At 34.5% G+C, this 21,769-nt stretch overlaps 2 protein-coding genes across 2 annotated transcripts; one reads left to right on the top strand and one right to left on the bottom strand.

The window, feature by feature from the left end:
* Positions 1-5,552: 5,552 nt before the first annotated feature.
* Positions 5,553-12,479, bottom strand: cryba1l1 (crystallin, beta A1, like 1). Its single transcript, NM_001017738.2, has 6 exons — positions 12,436-12,479; positions 12,042-12,124; positions 10,468-10,586; positions 10,238-10,379; positions 9,140-9,282; positions 5,553-5,913 (listed from the first exon to the last, which is right to left on the bottom strand). The coding sequence occupies exons 2-6, from the start codon at positions 12,114-12,116 to the stop codon at positions 5,766-5,768; spliced, it is 627 nt and encodes a 208-aa protein (NP_001017738.2). The 5' UTR covers positions 12,117-12,124; positions 12,436-12,479; the 3' UTR covers positions 5,553-5,765.
* Positions 12,480-15,325: 2,846 nt separating this feature from the next.
* Positions 15,326-21,769, top strand: crybb1l1 (crystallin, beta B1, like 1). The gene is made up of 6 exons (XM_005169625.6): positions 15,326-15,376; positions 15,666-15,763; positions 15,857-15,975; positions 18,768-18,900; positions 18,978-19,120; positions 20,329-21,769. The coding sequence occupies exons 2-6, from the start codon at positions 15,671-15,673 to the stop codon at positions 20,498-20,500; spliced, it is 660 nt and encodes a 219-aa protein (XP_005169682.1). The 5' UTR covers positions 15,326-15,376; positions 15,666-15,670; the 3' UTR covers positions 20,501-21,769.

Here is a 21,769-nt window from a genome sequence, read left to right as displayed (position 1 = left end):
CTGGGCCAGTTGGCATTTCTGTGAGAAGTTTGCATGTTCTCCCTGTGTTGGCGTGGGTTTGTAGGTGAATTGAATAAACTAAATTGGCCGTAGTGTGAGAGAGTGAATGGGTGTTTCACAGTACTGGGTTGCAGCCGGAAGGTCATGTGCTGTATAAAACGTAAATTATTATAAATTTTTTATTAGTTTGAATGATTTAATACTTAATGTAATTTTTTTATTTATTGTTTAATGCTCTATGTTTTCCTGTTATATTAATTATTACATTTTTTTTATTAGTTTGAATTAGTTTATCTTTCGCATTCACATAATTTTATTATGTTATGCTCAGTGTTGAGCTTTTGTTGTTGTTTTTGTAAATGAGTCGATATATTTTCTTATTATTATAATTGTAATTTGTTTTATTAATTTGAAAGTTGATATTTAATTTTGTTGTGCTCAATTTTGAGTTTTTTTAAAAATGAGTCTAATATTTTTCTATTGTATTTTTTTAAATGTAATTTTTTTATTGGTTTGATTTAGTTGATATTTAAATGTTTTTATTATTTTATTGTGTTATGTTCAATTTTGAGTTTTTTTTTAAATGCGTCTTTATATTTTCCTATAATTTATTATTATAAATTTTTTATTAGTTTGAATGATTTAATACTTAATGTAATTTTTTTATTTATTGTTTTATGCTCAATTTTATTTATTTATTTTTTTTAAAGTGTATAATATTTTCCTATTATTATATTCATTCATTCATTCATTTTCTTGAATGAATTTATTAAACCGCCAACTTATCCAGCACGTTTCTACCAATGACTGTAAAAAATATGGACGACGCGACAGCCCTTTTTCCCATTGAACGCCTTGAGGGCAATGACGGGCGCAAACTGTCGCAAAAGACTGCTGAAATTGGAGCCTTGACATGCGCAGAAGGATTGTCTGATGGAGCCAGAGGAGGAGCCGCGAAAATGAGCGGAGTCGAGCTTCCAATCAAACGCTTTATGTAAAATCAACTACGCCCCCCGAACTTCTCAGCATGCGTTTGCTGTCATATCAACACAAATGGATGTAATAACGTTAACAAATATGAGGGTTTTATATATTCAATCGCGCCAGCTCAGGGCTGCAGCGCATAACTTACTCGCGGCGTCGCGGGCTGATTCCGGCTCGCATGCGGCAGCGCCTGCTCGTTTGGCCGCCGCATCTGGCTCGATTGACTCGGACTGGAATCGGGCAGTGAGTCCAGGCATCCGGAGTAGGTCCAGCAGAGGTAACATTAGTCAGTCTGAGCTCTAAGAGATAAGTCTCCGGCAGGCGAGAATCTAGCCGGAACTGTGTTTTGCTATCTGGGTGGCTAGGCGTGTATCAGCAAACTAATAAAGCCCGAAAAAAGCCCTGAACTTAGCGAATAAACAGTGTTCCACCAGGATCATGTATGTCAGAAACTATAGTTTACTGCTGAACTCATTTTGTCATGGTAAAATAACACAGAAATCGAATAATAACATTTCAGTCTACTTCAGTCTCCTGCCGAAGCTCAGACGCCGCGCTTTGAGAAACTGTCAATCACAGCTGTCAATCACGATGACACGCCCAGCATTAAATTACTGCTAAAAACAAACTGTTTACAAAAATGAAGATCTGCACCTATTTCAGCACAATAACCAGTGCCTTAATCAACCAGAACCATCTTTCGGGACATTTTATTGCAAGTGTAATGTTTTTTTTTATTTGGGCTCAAGTCTCCTTCATTAACACGGAGGAGGTGGGCTTTATGACTTGTACTGCAGCCAGCCCCCAGGGGGCGATCTAACGGCCGAAACCTTCACTCAAACGTAGGCTTGCGGCACACTTGGTTTCTACACAACAGATGCCCTTCCAGCCGCAACACATCTCTGGGAAACATCCACACACACTCATACACTACGGACAATTTAGCCTACCCAATTCACCTGTATCGCATGTCTTTAGACTGTAGGGGAAACCAGAGCACCCGGAGAAAACTCACACGAACACAGGGAGAACATGCAAACTCCACACAGAAACGCCAACTGAGCCAGCAGTTATTATTTTGTTAGTTTGAATTAGTTCATATTTATTTTTTATTGTGTTGTGCTCAATGTTGAGTTTTTGTTTTGATAAATGAGTCTATTTATTTTCCTATTATTATATTGATTAAAATTTTTTAATTGTTTTATTAGTTTGAATTAGTTTATCTTTCCTATTCGTATGATTTTATTGTTATGATTTTTTTGGTAAATGAGTCTTTATATGGGGCATCACGGTGGCACAGTGGGTAGCACAATCGTCTCGCAACAAAAAGGCCGCTGGTTCGAGCCTTGGCTGGGTCAGTTGGCATTTCTGTGCGGAGTTTGCAGGTTGCAGTCAAAAGACTTGGTATAGGTGAATTGGATGAGCTAAATTGTCTAGTAAATGTGTGTAAATGAGTGTGTATGGGTGTTTCCCAGTGATGAGTTGCAGCTGGAAGGAACACCTATACACACTCATTCACACACATACACTACAAACAGTTTAGCTCATCCAATTCACCTATAGCGCATGTCTTTGGACTGTAGGGGAAACCAGAGCACCCAGAGTAAACCAAAGCCAACATGGGGAGAACATGCAAACTCCACACAGAAATGCTAACTGACCCAGCCGGAGTATTTTTCTATTGCTATAATAATTATTATTTAATATATATTAATTAAACAATAATTTGTTATATTTCTTTTTGTTTGTTTTAATTAGTTTATATGTGCCATTCTTTATATTATTCAGGAGCTTATTGTGTTGTGCTCAATCACGATTTTAAATAAGTCTATAAATAAATAAATGTATCTTTTTCTATTATTAATATTTATTTTTTTATTAAATTGTTTTTAAATGAGCCTATATATATCTTTCTGTTTTTATAATATTATATTTTTCATTTTTTATTAGTTTGAATTAGTTTATTTTATATTATTTAGGAGCTTATTGTGTTGCGCTCAATTTTGAGTTTTTTTTATTTATTTGTGTCTATATATTTTACCATTACATTATTATAATAATTATTATCATTATAATTGGTTTTAGTTTAATATGCTTAATGTTGAGTTTTTGTTTTTTACATGAGTTTTTTAAATGAGTATATATTTTCCTATTATAATATTATTATCATTTTCATTTTTTTATCAGTTTGAATGTTTACATTAAATTTTTTTGGTTTGTGTTATGCTCAATGTTGAGTTTTTGTTGTTTTGTTTTTTTAAATGAGTAGCTATTTTTCTATAATTATAAAATTATAGTTTTTTTATCCGTTTGAATTAGTTTATATTTCCCATTTTTATAATTTTATTTTTTATTAGTTTGAATTAGTTTATAATGAAGTTTTTATGATTTTATTATGTTATGCTCAATTTTGAGTCTATAAATCTTCCTATTAAAATAATAATCATTGATAATAATCATAGTTTTTAAAAACACCTTTTCATATCTAGTTCAGCATTTAAATACCTAATGAAACCTAATTTTCTCATTATTATGACTGATATATGATGCATTTCTTTACAAACCCAATATTCAATTCAAATTCATCTGTACAGCGCTTTTAACAATAATCAGTGTTTCAAAGTAGCTTTACAAAAGGTCCACATTATTGCATTACAATCAAAATCAATGCTAATTAATTTAATTAACTAAGTTTTAACATTAAGAGTGATTATATATATAAGCATAATTCACCTGCAATTATATAGTATATAGATCACATCATTGTGCACATGTTCAATCAAGTGTATTAGTTACCATAACTTTATTTATTACTTTAACTAATAGCTTTAAACAGTTAAAGTGATTATATATAAGCATAATTAACCTGCAATTATATAGTATATAGGTCACATCATTGTGCACGTTCAATCAAGTGTATTAGTTACCATAACTTTATTAATTACTTTAATTAACTACTAATAGCTTTAAACAGTTAAAGTGATTATATACAAGCATAATTAACCTGCAATTATATAGTATATAGGTCACATCATTGTGCACGTTCAATCAAGTGTATTAGTTACCATAACTTTATTTATTACTTTAACTACTAACTAATAGCTTTAAACAGTTAAAGTGATTATATATAAGCATAATTAACCTGCAATTATATAGTATATAGGTCACATCATTGTGCACGTTCAATCAAGTGTATTAGTTACCATAACTTTATTTATTACTTTAACTACTAACTAATAGCTTTAAACAGTTAAAGTGATTATATATAAGCATAATTAACCTGCAATTATATAGTATATAGGGGATGTCATTGTGCACATGTTTAATCGTGTATTAATTACTATAACTTTATTAATTATTTTAATTATCTAATAACTAATAGCTTTAAACAGTTAAAGTGATTATATATAAGCATAATTAACCTGCAGTTATGTAGTATATAGGTCACGTCATTGTGCACATGTTCAATCAAGTGCATTAGTTACCATAACTTTATTAATTACTTTAACTACTAACTAATAGCTTTAAACAGTTAAAGTGATTATATATAAGCATAATTAACCTGCAGTTATATAGTATATAGGGGATGTCATTGTGCACATGTTTAATCGTGTATTAATTACCATAACTTTATTAATTATTTTAATTATCTAATAACTAATAGCTTTAAACAGTTTAAGTGATTATATATAAGCATAATTAACCTGCAATTATATAGTATATAGGTCACATCATTGTGCACATGTTCAATCAAGTGTATTAATTACCATAACTATTTATTACTTTAATTAACCACTTACTAATAGCTTTAAAAAGTTAAAGTGATTATATATATATAAGCATAATTAACCTGCAGTTATATAGTATATAGGGGATGTCATTGTGCACGTTCAATCAAGTTTATTAGTTACCATAACTATTAATTACTTTAATTACCCAGTAACTTTTAACAGTTAAAGTGATTATATATAAGCATAATTAACCTGCAGTTATATAGTCTATAGGTTACGTCATTGTGCACGTTCAATCAAGTGCATTAGTTACCATAACTTTATTACTTTAATTAACCACTAACTAATAGCTTTAAACAGTTAAAGTGATTATATACATGCACAATTAACCTGCAATTATATAGTATATAGGTCACGTCATTGTGCACGTTCAATCAAGTGTATATTACCGTAACTTTATTAATTACTTTCAAGTGTTTTAGTTACCATAACTTTAATAATTACTTTATCTGATAACGAATAACTTTAAACAGTTAAAGTGATTATATATATGAGCAAAATTAACCTGCAGTTATATAGTATATAGGGGATGTCATTGTACACGTTCAATCAAGTGTAGTAGTTAACATAACTATTAATTACTTTAATTACCTAATAACTTTTAACAGTTAAAGTGATTATATATAAGCATGGTTAACCTGCAGTTATATAGTATATAGGTGATATCTATGTGTACACAAACATGTTCAACCAAGTGTATTAAGTGTGTGTGTGTGTGTTGTCCTTGAAGTCTTACGCACTGAACAACTGCACAGAACTGAAGTGAACACAGGTTTGATTATCAAGCATTTATTAGTGTGTGTAGTTTTGAGTTCCACCTGAGCTGTTTTGGAGCATCTCTGAAGGGTCAGTCTTCGTCAGTAACTGTGACCCACACCCTCGTCCCACACACCATGGTGAGTGTGCGGCGAAAAAGTGTGTGTTTCTAGCAGTACAAAGACACCGGCGAGGAAGAAGAGTGTTGTGTGTCGGGGCGGGTTGGAGGTTTTCTTAGTGCTGGATCCTACGGATGGACTGGATCTGAGGTGTTTGACTGTGGGATCCCCAGTTCCTCCAGTGCTGGAAGTCTCCGCTGTGCCTCTCGCACTCCATGATGTACTGCCTGCCCTTGTAGCCCGGGAACTCGTAACACACAAAACTGCGCACAGAGAATGCAGAGTGAGGATCAGATACTTGTATATTTTACCTCCAATTTCTGTTTAATGGAAAGTAGATGATTTTTTCAAGACATTTATAAACATAACCAGCGTGTACGCAGGGTCTTATCAATTTTTAACACTTTTTTTATTTCAATTTATTGAAATTTAAGGCCCTTAAAAAGTCTTCAATGCTATTTTAAAAGGTATTTAATTTCGTTTCAGTATGCTAAAGTTTGCTTGAATTTAATCTTTGAATGTTGGGATGATGTGTAGTTTATGAAATCAAACAAATCCTGCTAGATTTACTTGTTTTTTACTGCAGTAAACCAGGGAAACACTGTTATTCCTGCTGTTGTAAAGGCGCCACCTGCTGGATTAACTCAGTACATTATTCAGTGTATATATATATATATATATATATATATATATATATATATATATATATATATATATATATATATATATATATATACACCGTTTTAGTTTAGGATTTGTTTCTTGCAATTAGTATTTAGTTAACATTGCAAGTTAAAATGTCTGCAATGTTACTTGGTGAAACCTGAAGTGGTGGTGAGGTCTTAAAATGTATGCAGAGTCTTAAATATGGTCTTAAAAGGTATTGAATTTCAATCTTTGATTCATGTTTATACCCTGATAATAGTTTTAATAACTAATTTCTAGTAACTTTATCTTTGCCATGATGACAGCACATAATATTTTACTTTAAGACACTAGTATTCAGCTTAAAGTGACATTTAAAGGCTTAACTTGGTTAATTAGGGTAATTAGGCAAGTCATTGTATAACTGGTTTGTTCTGTACACAATTGAAAACAAATATAGCTTAAAGCGGCTGATAATATTGACCTTAAATGGCTTTTAAAAAAATAAAAACTGCTTTTATTCTAGTCGAAATAAAGCAAATAAGACTTTTTGCAGAAGAAAAAATATTATAGGAAATACTGTGAAAATGTGTTTGCTCTGTTGAGCATTATTTGGGAAATATATAAAAAAAAAGGAAATTTACAAGGGGGCAAATAATTCTGACTTCAACTGTACCTTACAAAATATCCCTACTCAATACCATGGGGAAGTACTGGCACATCATTAACTATGTTTCCATCAAGGGAATGACCTCTTGCCTTGCCTTAGAAAAGATTAACTATTTTTTTGGAAAACTAAATTGATGTATTTTGGTCCATCTAAAAAGTGACTTTGGAGAGTCTAGATCAGGGGTGCCCAAACTTGGTCCTGGAGGGCCGGTGTCCTGCAGAGTTTAGCTGCTACTTGCTTCAACATACCTGCCAGAAAGTTTGTAGTACATGGGTGCTCAACCCTGTTCCTGGAGATCGATCTTCCTAAAGAGTTCAGCTCAAAAGCTGATCAAACACACCTGAATCAATTAATTAGGACCTGAACAGCACTTGATAATTACAGGCAGGTGTGTTTGATATGGGTAGCAACTGAAATCTGCAGGAAGGTTGATCTAAAGGAACAAGGTTGGTCACCCCTGTTGTAGTACATCTAGTAAGAGCTTGATTAGCTCGTTCAGGTGTGTCTAATGGAGCTAAAGTCTGCAGGGCACTGGCCCTACAGGACCAAGTTTGGGGACCCCTGGTCTAGATGGTGACTCTTTTGTTGAACTGATGGACATTGAATATATAGATAAGTATGCAGTGTGGGGTGTAACGCATAAGTAACACAAATTACGCAATAATTAAAGCATAATTTTTAAAAATGTATAACATCTAAGTTACTTTTTAAAAATGTAATGCGAGTTACTTTTTAATTTAGTTATTTCGATTTAAAAAAAATAAATTTCTGAATTAAAATTAACGTTAAATCCCTCCTTCAATAAGATAAATTTCTCTCTGCAAAAACAAACAGAAACCAAGATGGCAGAGCTTTACATTTCTGCTCTGGAAGAATTCTCATTATTCTTAATGCATGACAGAAAAGTAAAAGGAGATAGTCTCAATGCTCATTTTACTTCACTAATAGGACAAAAAAGTACAAAAGCATCAAACACATGGCTTTAAACTTTCATTAATCTGTTACCCTACAGTACATTACTATTATTTGATGTGTTTTTAAAAAGTAAATAAAGGTTAGTGTGTTAATTGAGGAGCTTCTCTATTAAAAAAGGTAAGTAAAAGTAACTCAAAAGTAACGTGACGCATTACTTTCCATAAAAAGTAACTAAGTAATGCAACTGAATACTTTTCTGAGGAGTAACTCAATATTGTAATGCATTACTTTCAAAAGTAACTTTTCCCAACACTGCAAGTATATTATTGCTGTTTTACTGTTTAATAATAAAAGAACGTTTCAGATGTTTTACAATGTGTTCCCAATGCCGTCCCATCGCAACCAAGTTTGTTTTTGTTATAATCTGTTAAAACAAAATCACATGACTTTTTTGAAGCTGGAATTTATTTGGTGAATGTATTTCCATCGTCATTTATATGCATTTTTTATCGGATAAAAAGTTTATCCTCCTCAATTGTGTGCAGACTATTTTTATGTGCATTTAAAAAAAATATATGCACATTTTGGCGTTTTCATGGTTTAAAATAACACTAATGTCTTAATAGTTAAATAAAACAGTGTAAAAAATATCTGTTAATCATCACTTTCCATATTTTGTGATTCACAAGTGTTTTCTGTTTATTTACGGTTGTGAATTGCATTATGGGATGTTGATCTCTGTCCACTTTTGATGTTAAAAATTCAACTCTGCAGTTTAACAAAGTGACTTTTATTGACATTTTAATAGCTTGAAATAATATAATGGATACAAAAATAATAAATAGAGAGAAATAAGTCGGTGATATGTAACTATAATATACAACACCAACAATATATCACTAAAAATGTTAATAAAAGTCACTTTTTTTTAACTTTTAAAGGGTAAAAGTTGTTGGAAGAAAGATTAAGTTCACATAATGCAATTATAAAACCCAAATATTTTTCCAAAATATGGAAAAATAAAAACAAACACATAATACAAAAAACATCTAATTTACAGATATTTTTACAGTGAACTGAATTAATACTTACTACTGCTTTACTCATTTCTAGACAGTACTTTTTACTATCCGGTCAGACCAGTTAAAATGTTTACGCATTAAGTAATGAATACATATTGAGAAATGGATACTTATGACAATACTATACTAAGCTAAATACAGTGAGCATATGTAGAGGAGATAAAGAATTAGACTCACGCGCCGCACTGCACATGCATGGATCCCACTTCAGGACGGCACCATCCCATGGCCTGCAGAGATGGGTAATCATCACACAGCTCAGCGTTGCGGCCCAGGAAATTCTCCCTCTCGAAGATGGTCATGCGGCTGCTCTGGTGAGACTGAGACGAGACAAAAACAAATGAAGATGTGTAGAGATGCAAGCAGGGCCTGAAAATGAACAATCGTCGAGTGACAAATTTCATTGAGAAAAAAATCTTCCCTGTTAACCACACATTCTACCACACATTTTATTTTATAGCTCTTTGAATCTGCCCCTTTTAGGCTTTGATCCAAATAGTGCCGTTTTAGAGACTGTCGCTTTAAATTCAAATGAGATTGTGCTCTTTTCAAAAGAGGGCGGAGCTACAACCGTCTTTGCACCAGCATAGTGGCAGATTCAAAACAAGACAAACGTCATCTCTGTCAAAAAGTCAAAAGAAGCGTCTCAGAACGCGTCAGTTTATGGAGACTCTAGTGCTCATTTGTGCATCCTAAAACTCCACATTTATAATCCTTAGTCGCTGACAAAAATCTTCAGCAGGTCAAAACTCTCCTGCTTCTCACTTAGGGTTGTCTATGCTAATGAGGGAGAGATCACTAACGCCCCATTCACACGGGGCTTCAGCATCAACCTGAAGGCGTGTCTGAAGTTGGGGCTGAAGTGATCGTCATAGAAGCGTCAGCCAATGAAATTCAGTCAGCAATAGGCCACTGTCTAGCTGGTGTATTTGCATACAGCGATCTGATTGGCTGACGCTTCCGTCGGTGCTTGAAAAGTTGAGCTGTTCCCAACTTCTGCAGCAAGCAACGCCTCTGAAGCGGCGCTGGCGGATCCACAATGCAGTTTGGCAAGCGTTGACGCTGACGGCCCGTGAGAATGGGGCGTAATGGGCGGGGCTTTTTTTTTAAATTGAATTAATTAATGTTTACCATCAGAGGCTGGCTATATTCACACACTGTTGCCACACAACTGTGTTTAAACCCCTTATAAAAGTGATTTGGGCATAATAAGTGCACTTTAAATCGAAAATGAATTATTGACAGTAATTAAAACATCAGGCGTGTTGAACTCACAGCGCAGTAGATGGGTCTGAAGGACATGAGTCTCTCCACATGGTAGGACAGGTTTCCGCTGTAGGCGTCCCAGTGAGGATACTCTCCTCTCTCCAGGATGAACTGCTGGCCCTGGAAGTCGTGGTGCTCGTAACCCACCCAGCTGCAAAAACACAACATCCAGTCAGGCACACACACACACTCCACAAAACAAGACGGAAATGGCATGAGCACACTCCAGAGTAACTCACGCGCCGCTCTCCACGCGGATGGAGCGAATGTTGTCGAAGCCACAGCACTGGATGTTGCAGCACTCGTTGGTGAACTCCTGACATTTACCCTGGAAGTGCTCCTGCTCGAACACGGTCACCTGATACACACAAAATAATAGGTTTAATGTTAATCATATACAAATACATGCAAAGTAATGAGATTTGAGCTTGTAAACTGTACTATTGGAATTTTATTTAAAGGGATAGTTCACCCAAAATTAAAAATACCCTATTGTTTACTCTGCCTCATGTGGCTTTTAAACCTTTTATGAGTGTTTTGATGTTAATAATATGCAAATGCAAGCAAAATAATGGCATTTGAGCATGTTAACTGTACTGTTGGAACTTTATTTAAAGGGATAGTTCACCCAAAAATTATAATTACCACATTGTTTACTCTGCCTCATATGGGTTTTGAGCTATATGAGTGTTTTGATGTAAATAACATGCAAATGCAGGCAAAATAAACCTTTTATTTTTAGATTTTAAACCTTTATGAGTTTCTTCTGTTGAACAGAATTTTGAAGAATGGCAACTACTGACTTCCATTGTAGCATAAACAATTACTATACAAGTCAATGGGTGCTGCATCAATCAGCATTCTTTAAAATATCTTCTTTGTGTGTTTAACAAAAAGGTTTGAATGAAAATAGTAGAAAATGATGGCAGAGATTACATTTTTGGGTGAACTATCCCTTTAACACAATTGTACAGATTATTTCTCAAAGTTTATTAAATGAATAAAGAAGGTATTTTACCATTCGCTCTATGCTGGGTTATTTCAACCCAATTCTGTGTGTAATGCAGACTAAACCAACAGCAGTTTTTTTTTTTTTTTTTCCAATTAAATGAATAGGGGATGACATGGTGGCGCAGTGGGTAGCACTGTCACCTCACAGCAAACAGGTCGCTGAGTTGAGTCCCGGCTGGGTCAGTTGGCATTTCTGTGTGGAGTTTGCTTGTTATTCCTGTGTTTACATGGGTTTCCTCTGCAGTTCCCTATAGTCCAAATGCGTGTGCTGTAGGTGAATTGGGGTAAGCTGAATTGTCTGAAGTGTATGTGTGTATGTCCTGGTACTCCGGGTTGGGGGTTAATCTAACAACCCACCTCAAAAAAAAAAAAAAAAAAAAAAAAGATGTTATAAAACACATATATGGTGCGGCTAAATATCAGCTTTGATATAAATGGCCCTGGGAGTAAGTAAGAAATTAATAGGACCAAATATAACCCAATAGTTTGGGTTTGTCTATTTTTTTTACCCAATTTGGGTTTAAATATCCCAGCATTCCTTAGAGTGTTAGTGTTTAATTAATCAAACTATATAACCATAGTGTTTATTATCCAGTAATATGGTCACCAATGGTTACCGCTATCCAACATTCTTCAAAATATCTTCATTTATGTTAAACAGACAAAAAGTCATAAAGGTAAATAATAACAAATAATGAATTTATATTAAACATATGAGCATTTTTAAATTGCACTGTGTTTGTTTTTATTATTGAATTAAAAATTGAAAGAAGTAATTAATTAATTGAAGAATTAACTTTACCCTGAAGAAAGGAGCCATTCCCATGCCAGAGCTGATCATGGGCTGCATCATGGCGGATCGAGTAAACCTATACATCTTTATTTCTGAAAGAAAGAAAGAAAGAAAATAAAGAAAGAAAGAAAGAAAGAAAAGAAAGTAAATAAAGAAAGAAAGTTATTGCATATCATTATAAAAACAATTCAACACAATTAACTCACAATTAGCACTCATGTTAGTAATGAACCAACATATTGGTATTATTCAAGATTAAGTTAATTAACATTGAGTATTAGCATAAATTAATGTTAATATTATGAGATTTAAATAGTCTAATACAGAAGCAATTCGCCTAATGTGGCCCTGCTGAAATGTTTTTAAAGTTTATAACAGTGCCGTGAGCTCTGTGGGATCTTACCGTGTTTAGTCACTGTGTGGCACGCGCCTGAACACTGCTATCGCGTGGAGCTTTGAGAGAATCTGGCGCTGCGGTTTTATACCGGCCGTCGTGTGCGCGCAGTACAATGCGCGCGGCCGCCATTGTGCACGCGGCGCGCGTGGAGAGCGGACGGTGGACAGGCCGCAGGGTCGCCAGCTCAGCACATACTATAGAAGAGCCACACGGGTGTTGAGAGCCCATTCAGTCGCTGTAGCGGTGTGTTTTGGGTGAAAGCAGGGGAGACAAAGGGTTTGGCCCCAGTATGTTCGTGCAGGTCAGCAGTCCTGCGCACAAAGAGCCCAAAATACTGGGATTAGCTGAGTGAACCTGCTCCAGCTGAGTGTGTAGTCAGTGGCACAGTGAGGAAACTTAGTTTTTCATGTAAACGACCATCAAGGATGTAAGTCAGTATGGACCAAATGATGAAGCTGACATTAAAGGGACAGTTCACCCCAAATATGAAACTAGTCACTATTTACTCACCCTCAGTTGGTTCCTCACCTTTAATGTGCATTTAATTGATTTATTTTGATGAACAAAAAAGAAGACATTTTGAAAATTGGTGGTAAGCGTGGACTTCCAAAGCAGAAATAACACTATATTGTGGCAGTCAATGGTTACCGATATTCAAGATTATTGAACATATTATCTTTTGCACTCAAAGATGAAAAAAAAAGTCAAACAGCTTTGAAACAAGTGAAGGATGAGTAAATTATGGCAGAATTGTCAGGGTGTTTTATTGAAAGACTACAGACTACTTATTTCGATTATTATTTATTCTAGATTTCAAGGTTATTATTTGCTATGTTTGTCTATTTATATATTTAAAGAGAACTCAATAAAATTTTTGTTTATTTACATTTAATATTAGATTTTATTTATGTATTCATTTATTCATTTTCTTTTCGTCTTAGTCCCTCTATTAATCAGAGGTTGCCACAAGGGAATGAATCGCTAACTTATCCAGCATATGTTTTACGCAGCGGATGCCCTTCCAGCTGCAACCCATCGCTAGAAAATATCCATACACACTCACTCACACTCACACACTACGGACAATTTAGCCTATTCAATTCACCTGTACCATATGCCTTTGGACTTGTGGGGGAAACTGGAGCAGCCGGAGAAAACTCACACGAACATGGGGAGAACATGCAAACTCCACACAGAAATGCCAGCTGACCCAGCCGAGGCTCGAACCAGTGACCTTCTTTCTGTGAGGAAACAGTCCTACCCACTGCGCCACCGCGTTGCCTGTTTATTGTTTTTTTTTTGTTAATTTAATTACTTGTTCTTCAACATCCATACACACTCATTCACACACATACACTATGGACAATTTCATTCATTCATTTTCTTTTCGGCTTAGTCCTTTTATTAATCCGGGGTCGCCACAGCGGAATTAGCCGGCAACTTATCCAGCACTTGTTTTACGCAGCGGATGCCCTTTCAGCCGCAACCCATCACTGGGAAACATTCACACACACTCATTCACACACATACATACACTATGGACAATTTAGCACTCAGATAACTCCACACAGAAATGCCTAATGCCTAATGTTATTATTATTATTTTTTTTTAATAAATTTATTCACAAGTTTATTTGACCCGTGTGTTTATTTATTTATTGTATTACTATTTTTAGGTCAATATTATTAGCCCCCTTAAACGATATATTTTTTCGATTGTCTACAGAACAAACCATTATTATACAATAACTTGCCTAATAACCCTCACTTGCCTAAATAATCCAATTAACCTAGTCTTCTTCTTCTTCGGCCTTAGTCCCGTATGGTTGCGGGGTCGGTTCTTTGGAACAAGTCCTCCATTTAGACTTGTCCATATGATAACGACTTTTTTTTACACATTCCGGCCGGCCTGTCACCCTCATACACTCATACACTCCGGACAATTTAGCCAACCCAATTCACCTGTACCGCATGTCTTTGGACTGTGGGGGAAACCAGAGCACCTGGCTGAAACCCACGCGAACGCAGGGAGAACATGCAAACACAGAAATGCCAACTGAGCCGAGGTTCGAACCAGCGACCTTCTTGCTGTGAGGCGACAGCACTACTACTACTAATCCAGTTGACCTAGTGAAGCCTTTAAATGTCACTTTAAGCTGAATACTAGTGTCTGGAAAAATATCTGGTAAAATATTATGTGCTGTCATCATTCATTCATTCATTTTCCTTCGGCTTAGTCCTTGATTTATAAGGGCTCGCCACGGCAGAATGAACCGCCTACTGTCATCATGACAAAGATAAAAGAAATCAGTTATTAGAAATTAATTATGTTTAGAAATGTGTTGAAAAAACAGAGAAATGAAACAGAAATTGGGAAAAATATATAAAATATTATAATTTTGCTAATAATTTTAATAAATAATAATTATAAGAACCTTTTTGGATTTCCCGAAAACTCTTTTAATGAAGTCTACTTCAAAGAAAACATTTTGCACAGTGTGAAGAACATTTTTATAGTCTAAAGATATGATAATCATAATCTATTCCCACTAAAAAGAGCCTTTTGTGGAATGTAAAGTTTCCATGGCTGGGAAAAGTTCTTCAAGCAACCACCAATCCTAATAAACAACCATTATAGTGTGGTTAACGGTTGTCTGCTGCTGTCGTATTGCTCATGTGTTAGGCTTGAAAGTGGTGATTTGAAACTGAAATGTTTAATTCTGTCTGTCTGTTACACACACACACTCACTCACTCTCTCTTTCTCTCTGTGTGTGTGTGCTGATGATGTGGTCTCTCTTTTCTGCGAGTGTGCTGAACGCGGCATGTTTCATTGTGTCAGAGTAATCCTCATAGACTCGGAGCCAGAGTATAAGAGCTGCGCACATGGCCGAACGCAAACACTCCCAGAGTGAACCCTGCGTTTGGACACACTCACTCAACACACAGGTAAGATAGCTCACACATACACACATAATCACTTTTAAAGAGGGTCCATCATCAACCCCCTTCACCACCCTAAAATAGCCCCCTAAATAGTATTTCCTTCCCCCTTAATAGTGTCTTCATCAAAGGTGCCCCTACTACTACTACTTTTTTTAAACAAACCTTTTCCACTTCAAAGATCATTTTGTTTGATGTTCATAGAATTCCAAACATGACATCATCACTCAGCATCTAAATTTAAGTGTAATAGAATCCGCCCCACATTAATCCTCTATTCTGATTGGCCCCCCAGGCATCATGTCTTCCAGTGGAGAAAAAAAGACCGCCTCCCAGACCGACGGCAAGGGAGCCCCCAGCAAGAAGTCCGAGATGGGCATGATGTCCTACAGGGTAAAGCTTTTTGGACAGACATTTACACACGCACATACATATGCATGCCTGAAGCACCATCTAACTCTATTTCTCTATATGTGTGTCCCTCAGATGTATGTGTTCGACCAGGAGAACTTCCAGGGCCGTATGATTGAGATTAACGCCGAGTGCATGAATGTTTGTGATATGGGCATGGACAGAGTTCGCTCTCTGCGCGTGGAGTGCGGCCCGTAAGCATCTCTGCATCTACAAGCAACCGGGTCTTATATGTTGAATCCATAAATATTTTAGGCAATAGCCAAAAATACACCATATGCATCAAAATTAGAAATTTTCTTTTTATGCTACAAATCATTAGAATATTAAGTAATGCTTCATTATTATCATATCTGTTAAATTGTTTTTGTAAATTTCCTACTGTGAATATATCAAGACTTCACTGTAAACAATTAGTTGACTATACTTAAATGACGTGGGAAAAACTCTTGAGTTTGAAGCGATTAATTGACTTTACTTGAAATAAGGGGCATAAACCTATTGCTTTTAAAGCGAGTAGTTGACTTTACTTAGATTAAGTGGGAAAACCTCTTGATTTTAATGCGATTTGTTGACTTTACTTAAATTAAGTGGGAAAACCTCTTGATTTTAATGAGATTAGTTGACCTTACTTAGATTAAGTGAGTAAACCTCTTGGTTTTAATGTGATTAGTTGACTTTACTTAAATTAAGTGGGAAAACCTCGTGATTTTAAAGCGATTAATTGACTTTACTTAAAATAAGGGGCATAAACCTATTGCTTTTAAAGCGATTAGTTGACTTTACTTAGATTAAGTGGGAAAACCTCTTGATTTTAATGCGATTAGTTGACTTTACTTAAATTAAGTGGAAAAAACTCTTGATTTTAATGCGATTAGTTGACCTTACTTAAATTAAGTGGGAAAACCTCTTGATTTTAATGCGATTAGTTGACTTAGGTTAGGTGGGAAAACCTCTTGATTTTAAAGCAATTAGTTGACTTAGGTTAGGTGGGAAAACCTCTTGATTTTAATGCGATTAGTTGACTTTACTTAAATTAAGTGGGAAAACCTCTTGATTTTAATGCGATTAGTTGATTTTACTTAAATTAAGTGGGAAAACCTCTTGATTTTAATGCGATTAGTTGACTTTACTTAAATTAAGTGGGAAAACCTCTTGATTTTAATGCGATTAGTTGACTTTACTTAAATTAAGTGGAAAAAACTCTTGATTTTAATGCGATTAGTTGACTTTACTTAAATTAAGTGGGAAAAAACTCTTGATTTTAATGCGATTAGTTGACCTTACTTAAATTAAGTGGAAAAAACTCTTGATTTTAATGCGATTAGTTGACCTTACTTAAATTAAGTGGAAAAAACTCTTGATTTTAATGCGATTAGTTGACCTTACTTAAATTAAGTGGAAAAAACTCTTGATTTTAATGCGATTAGTTGACCTTACTTAAATTAAGTGGAAAAAACTCTTGATTTTAAAGCGATTAGTTGACTTTACTTAAATTAAGTGGAAAAAACTCTTGATTTTAATGCGATTAGTTGACTACTTAAATTAAGTGGAAAAAACTCTTGATTTTAATGCGATTAGTTGACTACTTAAATTAAGTGGAAAAAACTCTTGATTTTAATGCGATTAGTTGACCTTACTTAAATTAAGTGGGAAAACCTCTTGATTTTAATGCGATTAGTTGACTTAGGTTAGGTGGGAAAACCTCTTGATTTTAAAGCAATTAGTTGACTTAGGTTAGGTGGGAAAACCTCTTGATTTTAAAGCAATTAGTTGACTACTTAAATTAAGTGGAAAAAACTCTTGATTTTAATGCGATTAGTTGACTTTACTTAGATTAAGTGGGAAAACCTTTTGATTTTAATGCGATTAGTTGACTTTACTTAAATTAAATGGGAAAAACTCTTTATTTTTAAAGCAATTAGTTGACATTATTTAAACTAAGTGGGAAAACCTCTTGATTTTAATGCGATTAGTTGACTTTACTTAAATTAAATGGGAAAAACTCTTGATTTTAAAGCGATTTGTTGACTACTTAAAATAAGGGGTGTAAACCTGATGCTTTTAAAATTATTCAACTTAAAATAAGTAAGTAAACCTGTTGCTTTTAAAGCGATTAGTTGACTTCATTTAAATTAAGCGAGTAGACCTCTAGATTTTAAAGCAATTAGCTGACTTTACTTAAAATAAGTGAGTAAATCGGTTGCTTTCAGAATTATTAGTTGACTTTACTTAAAATAAGGGAGTGAAATAATTATGTGCATGATCATAAAAGTTAAGTTAAATCAACAAGTTACAACAAATGTACTTAAAAAAACACATAATCCCTTTTCAGAGCATTGCTCAGCACTTAACCTAAAACTTTTAAATGGGGTTTTCTCAGATTTCAGATTTTCAAATAAATGTTTATATTACAAATAAATAGGTTTTATTTAAATATAAAATATATGTATAATGTAAATATTAAATACAGTTAAAGGCACAATGATAAGATCCTGTGGAATTTTCATTATTTTGATAATTATTAAAATTATTAATTAAAAAAAGGTTTAAAAAAGTAAGGAACATTTCACAGTATTCCCTATAATATCATTTTCCTTTCAGTTAGGCTAGAAATAAAAGCTGTTTTAATTTTAAAAATATATATTATTAACTTTAAGAAATATAATTTGTTAGATTTTTAACAAAACAAACTTGCCTAATTAGACTTGCCTAATTAACCTACCTCACCTAATTAACCCATTAAATTGCACTTTCAGCTGAATAATAGTATCTTGCAACTACTAAAATATTATGTTCTGTCAAAAGAAATAATTATAAATAATTATGTTTAAAATGTGTTTTAAAACATCTCTCCATTAAACAGCGCTTAGAAAATATTTGAAAATAATTAATTATATTATTACTAATAATTACTAAAAATGATGACTTCATGTGTACATCAATAGAAAGATGCTATATTAAAAACGAACCTTTTTCTGTGTAGATTTGTTGGTTTCGAGCAGATGAATTTCTGTGGTGAGATGTACATCCTGGAGAAGGGCGAATATCCTCGCTGGGATTCTTGGAGCAATTGCCAGAAGAACGACTACCTGCTTTCCTTCAGACCCGTCAGAATGGTGTGCAGACGATTCCTGTAGTACTTTTAGATTGTGTTAGGAAAATGCATTTGTTATAAATTTGTTTTTTGCTGAAGGACCCCGAGAAGCACAAGATCTGCCTGTATGAGGTTGGAGACTACAAGGGCCGCAAGATGGAGATCATGGATGACGACGTTCCCAGTCTGTTCTCTTACGGATTCACAGATAGAGTCGGCAGCATCATGGTCAGCTGTGGAACGTAAGTGATTTTAATTTGATTACTGCAGTACGTTTTAATAGGTTTCTATTCAAACATGGGCATTTATGATAGCTTTCTCCCCCCTTCCTTCCCCATAAAAATGATTGAGAAGCATAGCCCTAACTGCTGAAAATAGGTTTCTTATATAGATTATATATAAAATAATTAATCTATAAAGTTATGAAGATAGTTAATCTCTTAATAAAATTAAGAATGGGCATTTAGATAGCTTATTTATGCTTTTTAAAGAATGTTTGAGTAACTATTGTTATTTTTATTAATAGTTTGAATTAATTCAAATTGTTATATTTTCTGAATTAATTATTAAATTTTTTTGGGATTTTTTGTTGTTTATTTTTTAATATAATTTTTAAATATCAGTTCATTTTTTTTTAGCTAATTTAGTTTCAAGTTAAAATTAAATAAAATTAAGTGCCTTTGCAACTGGCTGAACATAACAAAAAATAAATAAATAAATGTTATTAATAATAACTTATACACATAGTAATTTATATTTTAAATAAAATAATAAATATATAGACATTTATATTTTAGATATTTTTTATTTGTAAACATTTTTAAAATAAAAATTTAGTTTTGGCTAGTTGCCTGAATAATTCCTCATTAATTTAGTTCACCAGAAATAAATAAAAATAAATAAAAGATAAATTAACTATTTTTAATAAAACTATATTAAATAAGTAATAAATCTTAAATACTTTAAATAAATTAATCAATAAATAAGTAACTCAAACTGCTAATAATAACTCAAATTTTAATGAAATAATTAATATTTATTATTCGATTTAGTATAGTTAATAAAAATTCAAATACCAGTGTCCTGACATTTTATACCCATCAGATGATGCTATCAACACTGTATTTGAATGGTTCTGAGGTAGGTTAGGGCCATATTACAGCTTCAGATCACACAACTCCACATTAAAATTTACAGTGGTAGCATATTGTGTCATGAAAATGTGCTACCTACTTTTTTATTTGGAGGTAGGACAATCTAACAAGGTAGAGAATACAAAGGCAGGTCAAAATATACTAAATAAAAGTTTTGAAGAATCACAGGATGTTTATTTTACACATTAAAACTTTTCTGGTGAGATCCTGCCAAACAAGACGAGAACTTACTAAATAAAATATTTAAGTAAAACTCTAGTAAGAGACTAACCGTTGGCGCCTCCGTGTTTCCTCAGCTGGGTCGGCTATCAGTTCCCCGGTTACCGCGGCAGTCAGTACCTGCTGGAGAAGGGCGAATACAGACACTTTAACGAGTACGGCGCCCGCTGCCCGCAGTTCCAGTCCGTGAGGCGCATCCGCGACATGCAGTGGCACCCACACGGCTGCTACACCATGGCCAGCAAGTGAGAAGAACAAGCGAGGAAGAGGAGAAGTGGAGCAGAGGGAGAGGAAGAGGAGAGCAGGAGACACCACTGACCGGCCGCTCCACCCGACTATCAACTCTCTGCAGAACTAAAGTGGGCGTTTCTCAAGATGGTGGGCGTTTCAAAATGGCGACATGACAGTGACTTTCCTTTCCTGACATCTGTCATGCTAGCTGTGTTTCCATCGATAACTGTGAATGAGAGTTATGTGCAAAACTGGAATATCGCTTAAAATATTTGCGAACAAAGTACTGTTTGCATTTAATAAGTCAAAGACAACAAAATAGTCCCTTCCTGATAAACTGTCGCAATAAATAATGCCATTTGCTGCAGTAGGAGAAGCCACTGAGGGCTTTTTTTCTTATATAATCGCCTCAGAAGATGTAAACAAAATGCAACTGAATGCGTAATGCCTTTGGAAGCATGAGACGCTCTTTTAGGAGCGCAAGACAGTTCTGAAGGTAGACCTAATAATAATAATGTAGTATTAATAATAATAATACTGAATTACTGTGATGACAGAATTTGGCTGAGGGAAAACAACATTTCAGATGTTTTACAGTGTGATCAGTCCACTGGTTTGTCCATAAATGCCGTCCCATCGCAAACATTTTGTTCTGTTAAAGCAGAATCACATGACTTTATTGGTGCGCTTGCTTTAATTTACTCACTAAAGATGTGTTTCCTTCATAGTTTATGCACATTTTCTTTTATCGGATAAAAAGTTTATCCTAATCTACAAGTTTTTTATGCGCATATATACATCTAAGCCTTCCAGTATGTGCATAAAAATAGGTGGATGGAAACATGACTAATGACAAGACACGCCCCTTATGTTTAGCCACGCCCACCAACCAGTAACGCCCATTGCTTTCCTGCAGATAGCTGTTTTTTGTTGTCCCAGGCCTCTGGTATGAGAAGCACATGGATGATTTCGGGATGACGGACTCTCTAGACTGTGGTTGAGCGACTCTCCAGGCCTCCACAGTGGAGGCTTCCCTCTTCCTCCAGAAATCCTCTCTTTCTCTTCTGCGTCATGGCTTCTTTTACTTTCCTTCCATAATTTATTCACTCTTTTCGTCAACCGTTCTTTGCCCCGCCCTGCCTGCATCCCCCTTTTCCCCAGGAGGATGGAAAGAGAGAGGGATAGATGAAGGGATGAGGAGAGGGAAGCTCCTGTGCCCCCAAAAATATCCCTTTGCCTGCTGTACAGAATCCTGGTCACCTTTTCAATAAAAAGCTTATTAACAAA

Source organism: Danio rerio, chromosome 14 (genome assembly GCF_049306965.1).
Source record: "Danio rerio strain Tuebingen ecotype United States chromosome 14, GRCz12tu, whole genome shotgun sequence".
Classification (NCBI taxonomy): Eukaryota; Metazoa; Chordata; class Actinopteri; order Cypriniformes; family Danionidae; genus Danio; species Danio rerio.
Note: the sequence above shows the minus strand (reverse complement) of the source record. Positions and strands in the feature narration are given on the sequence as shown.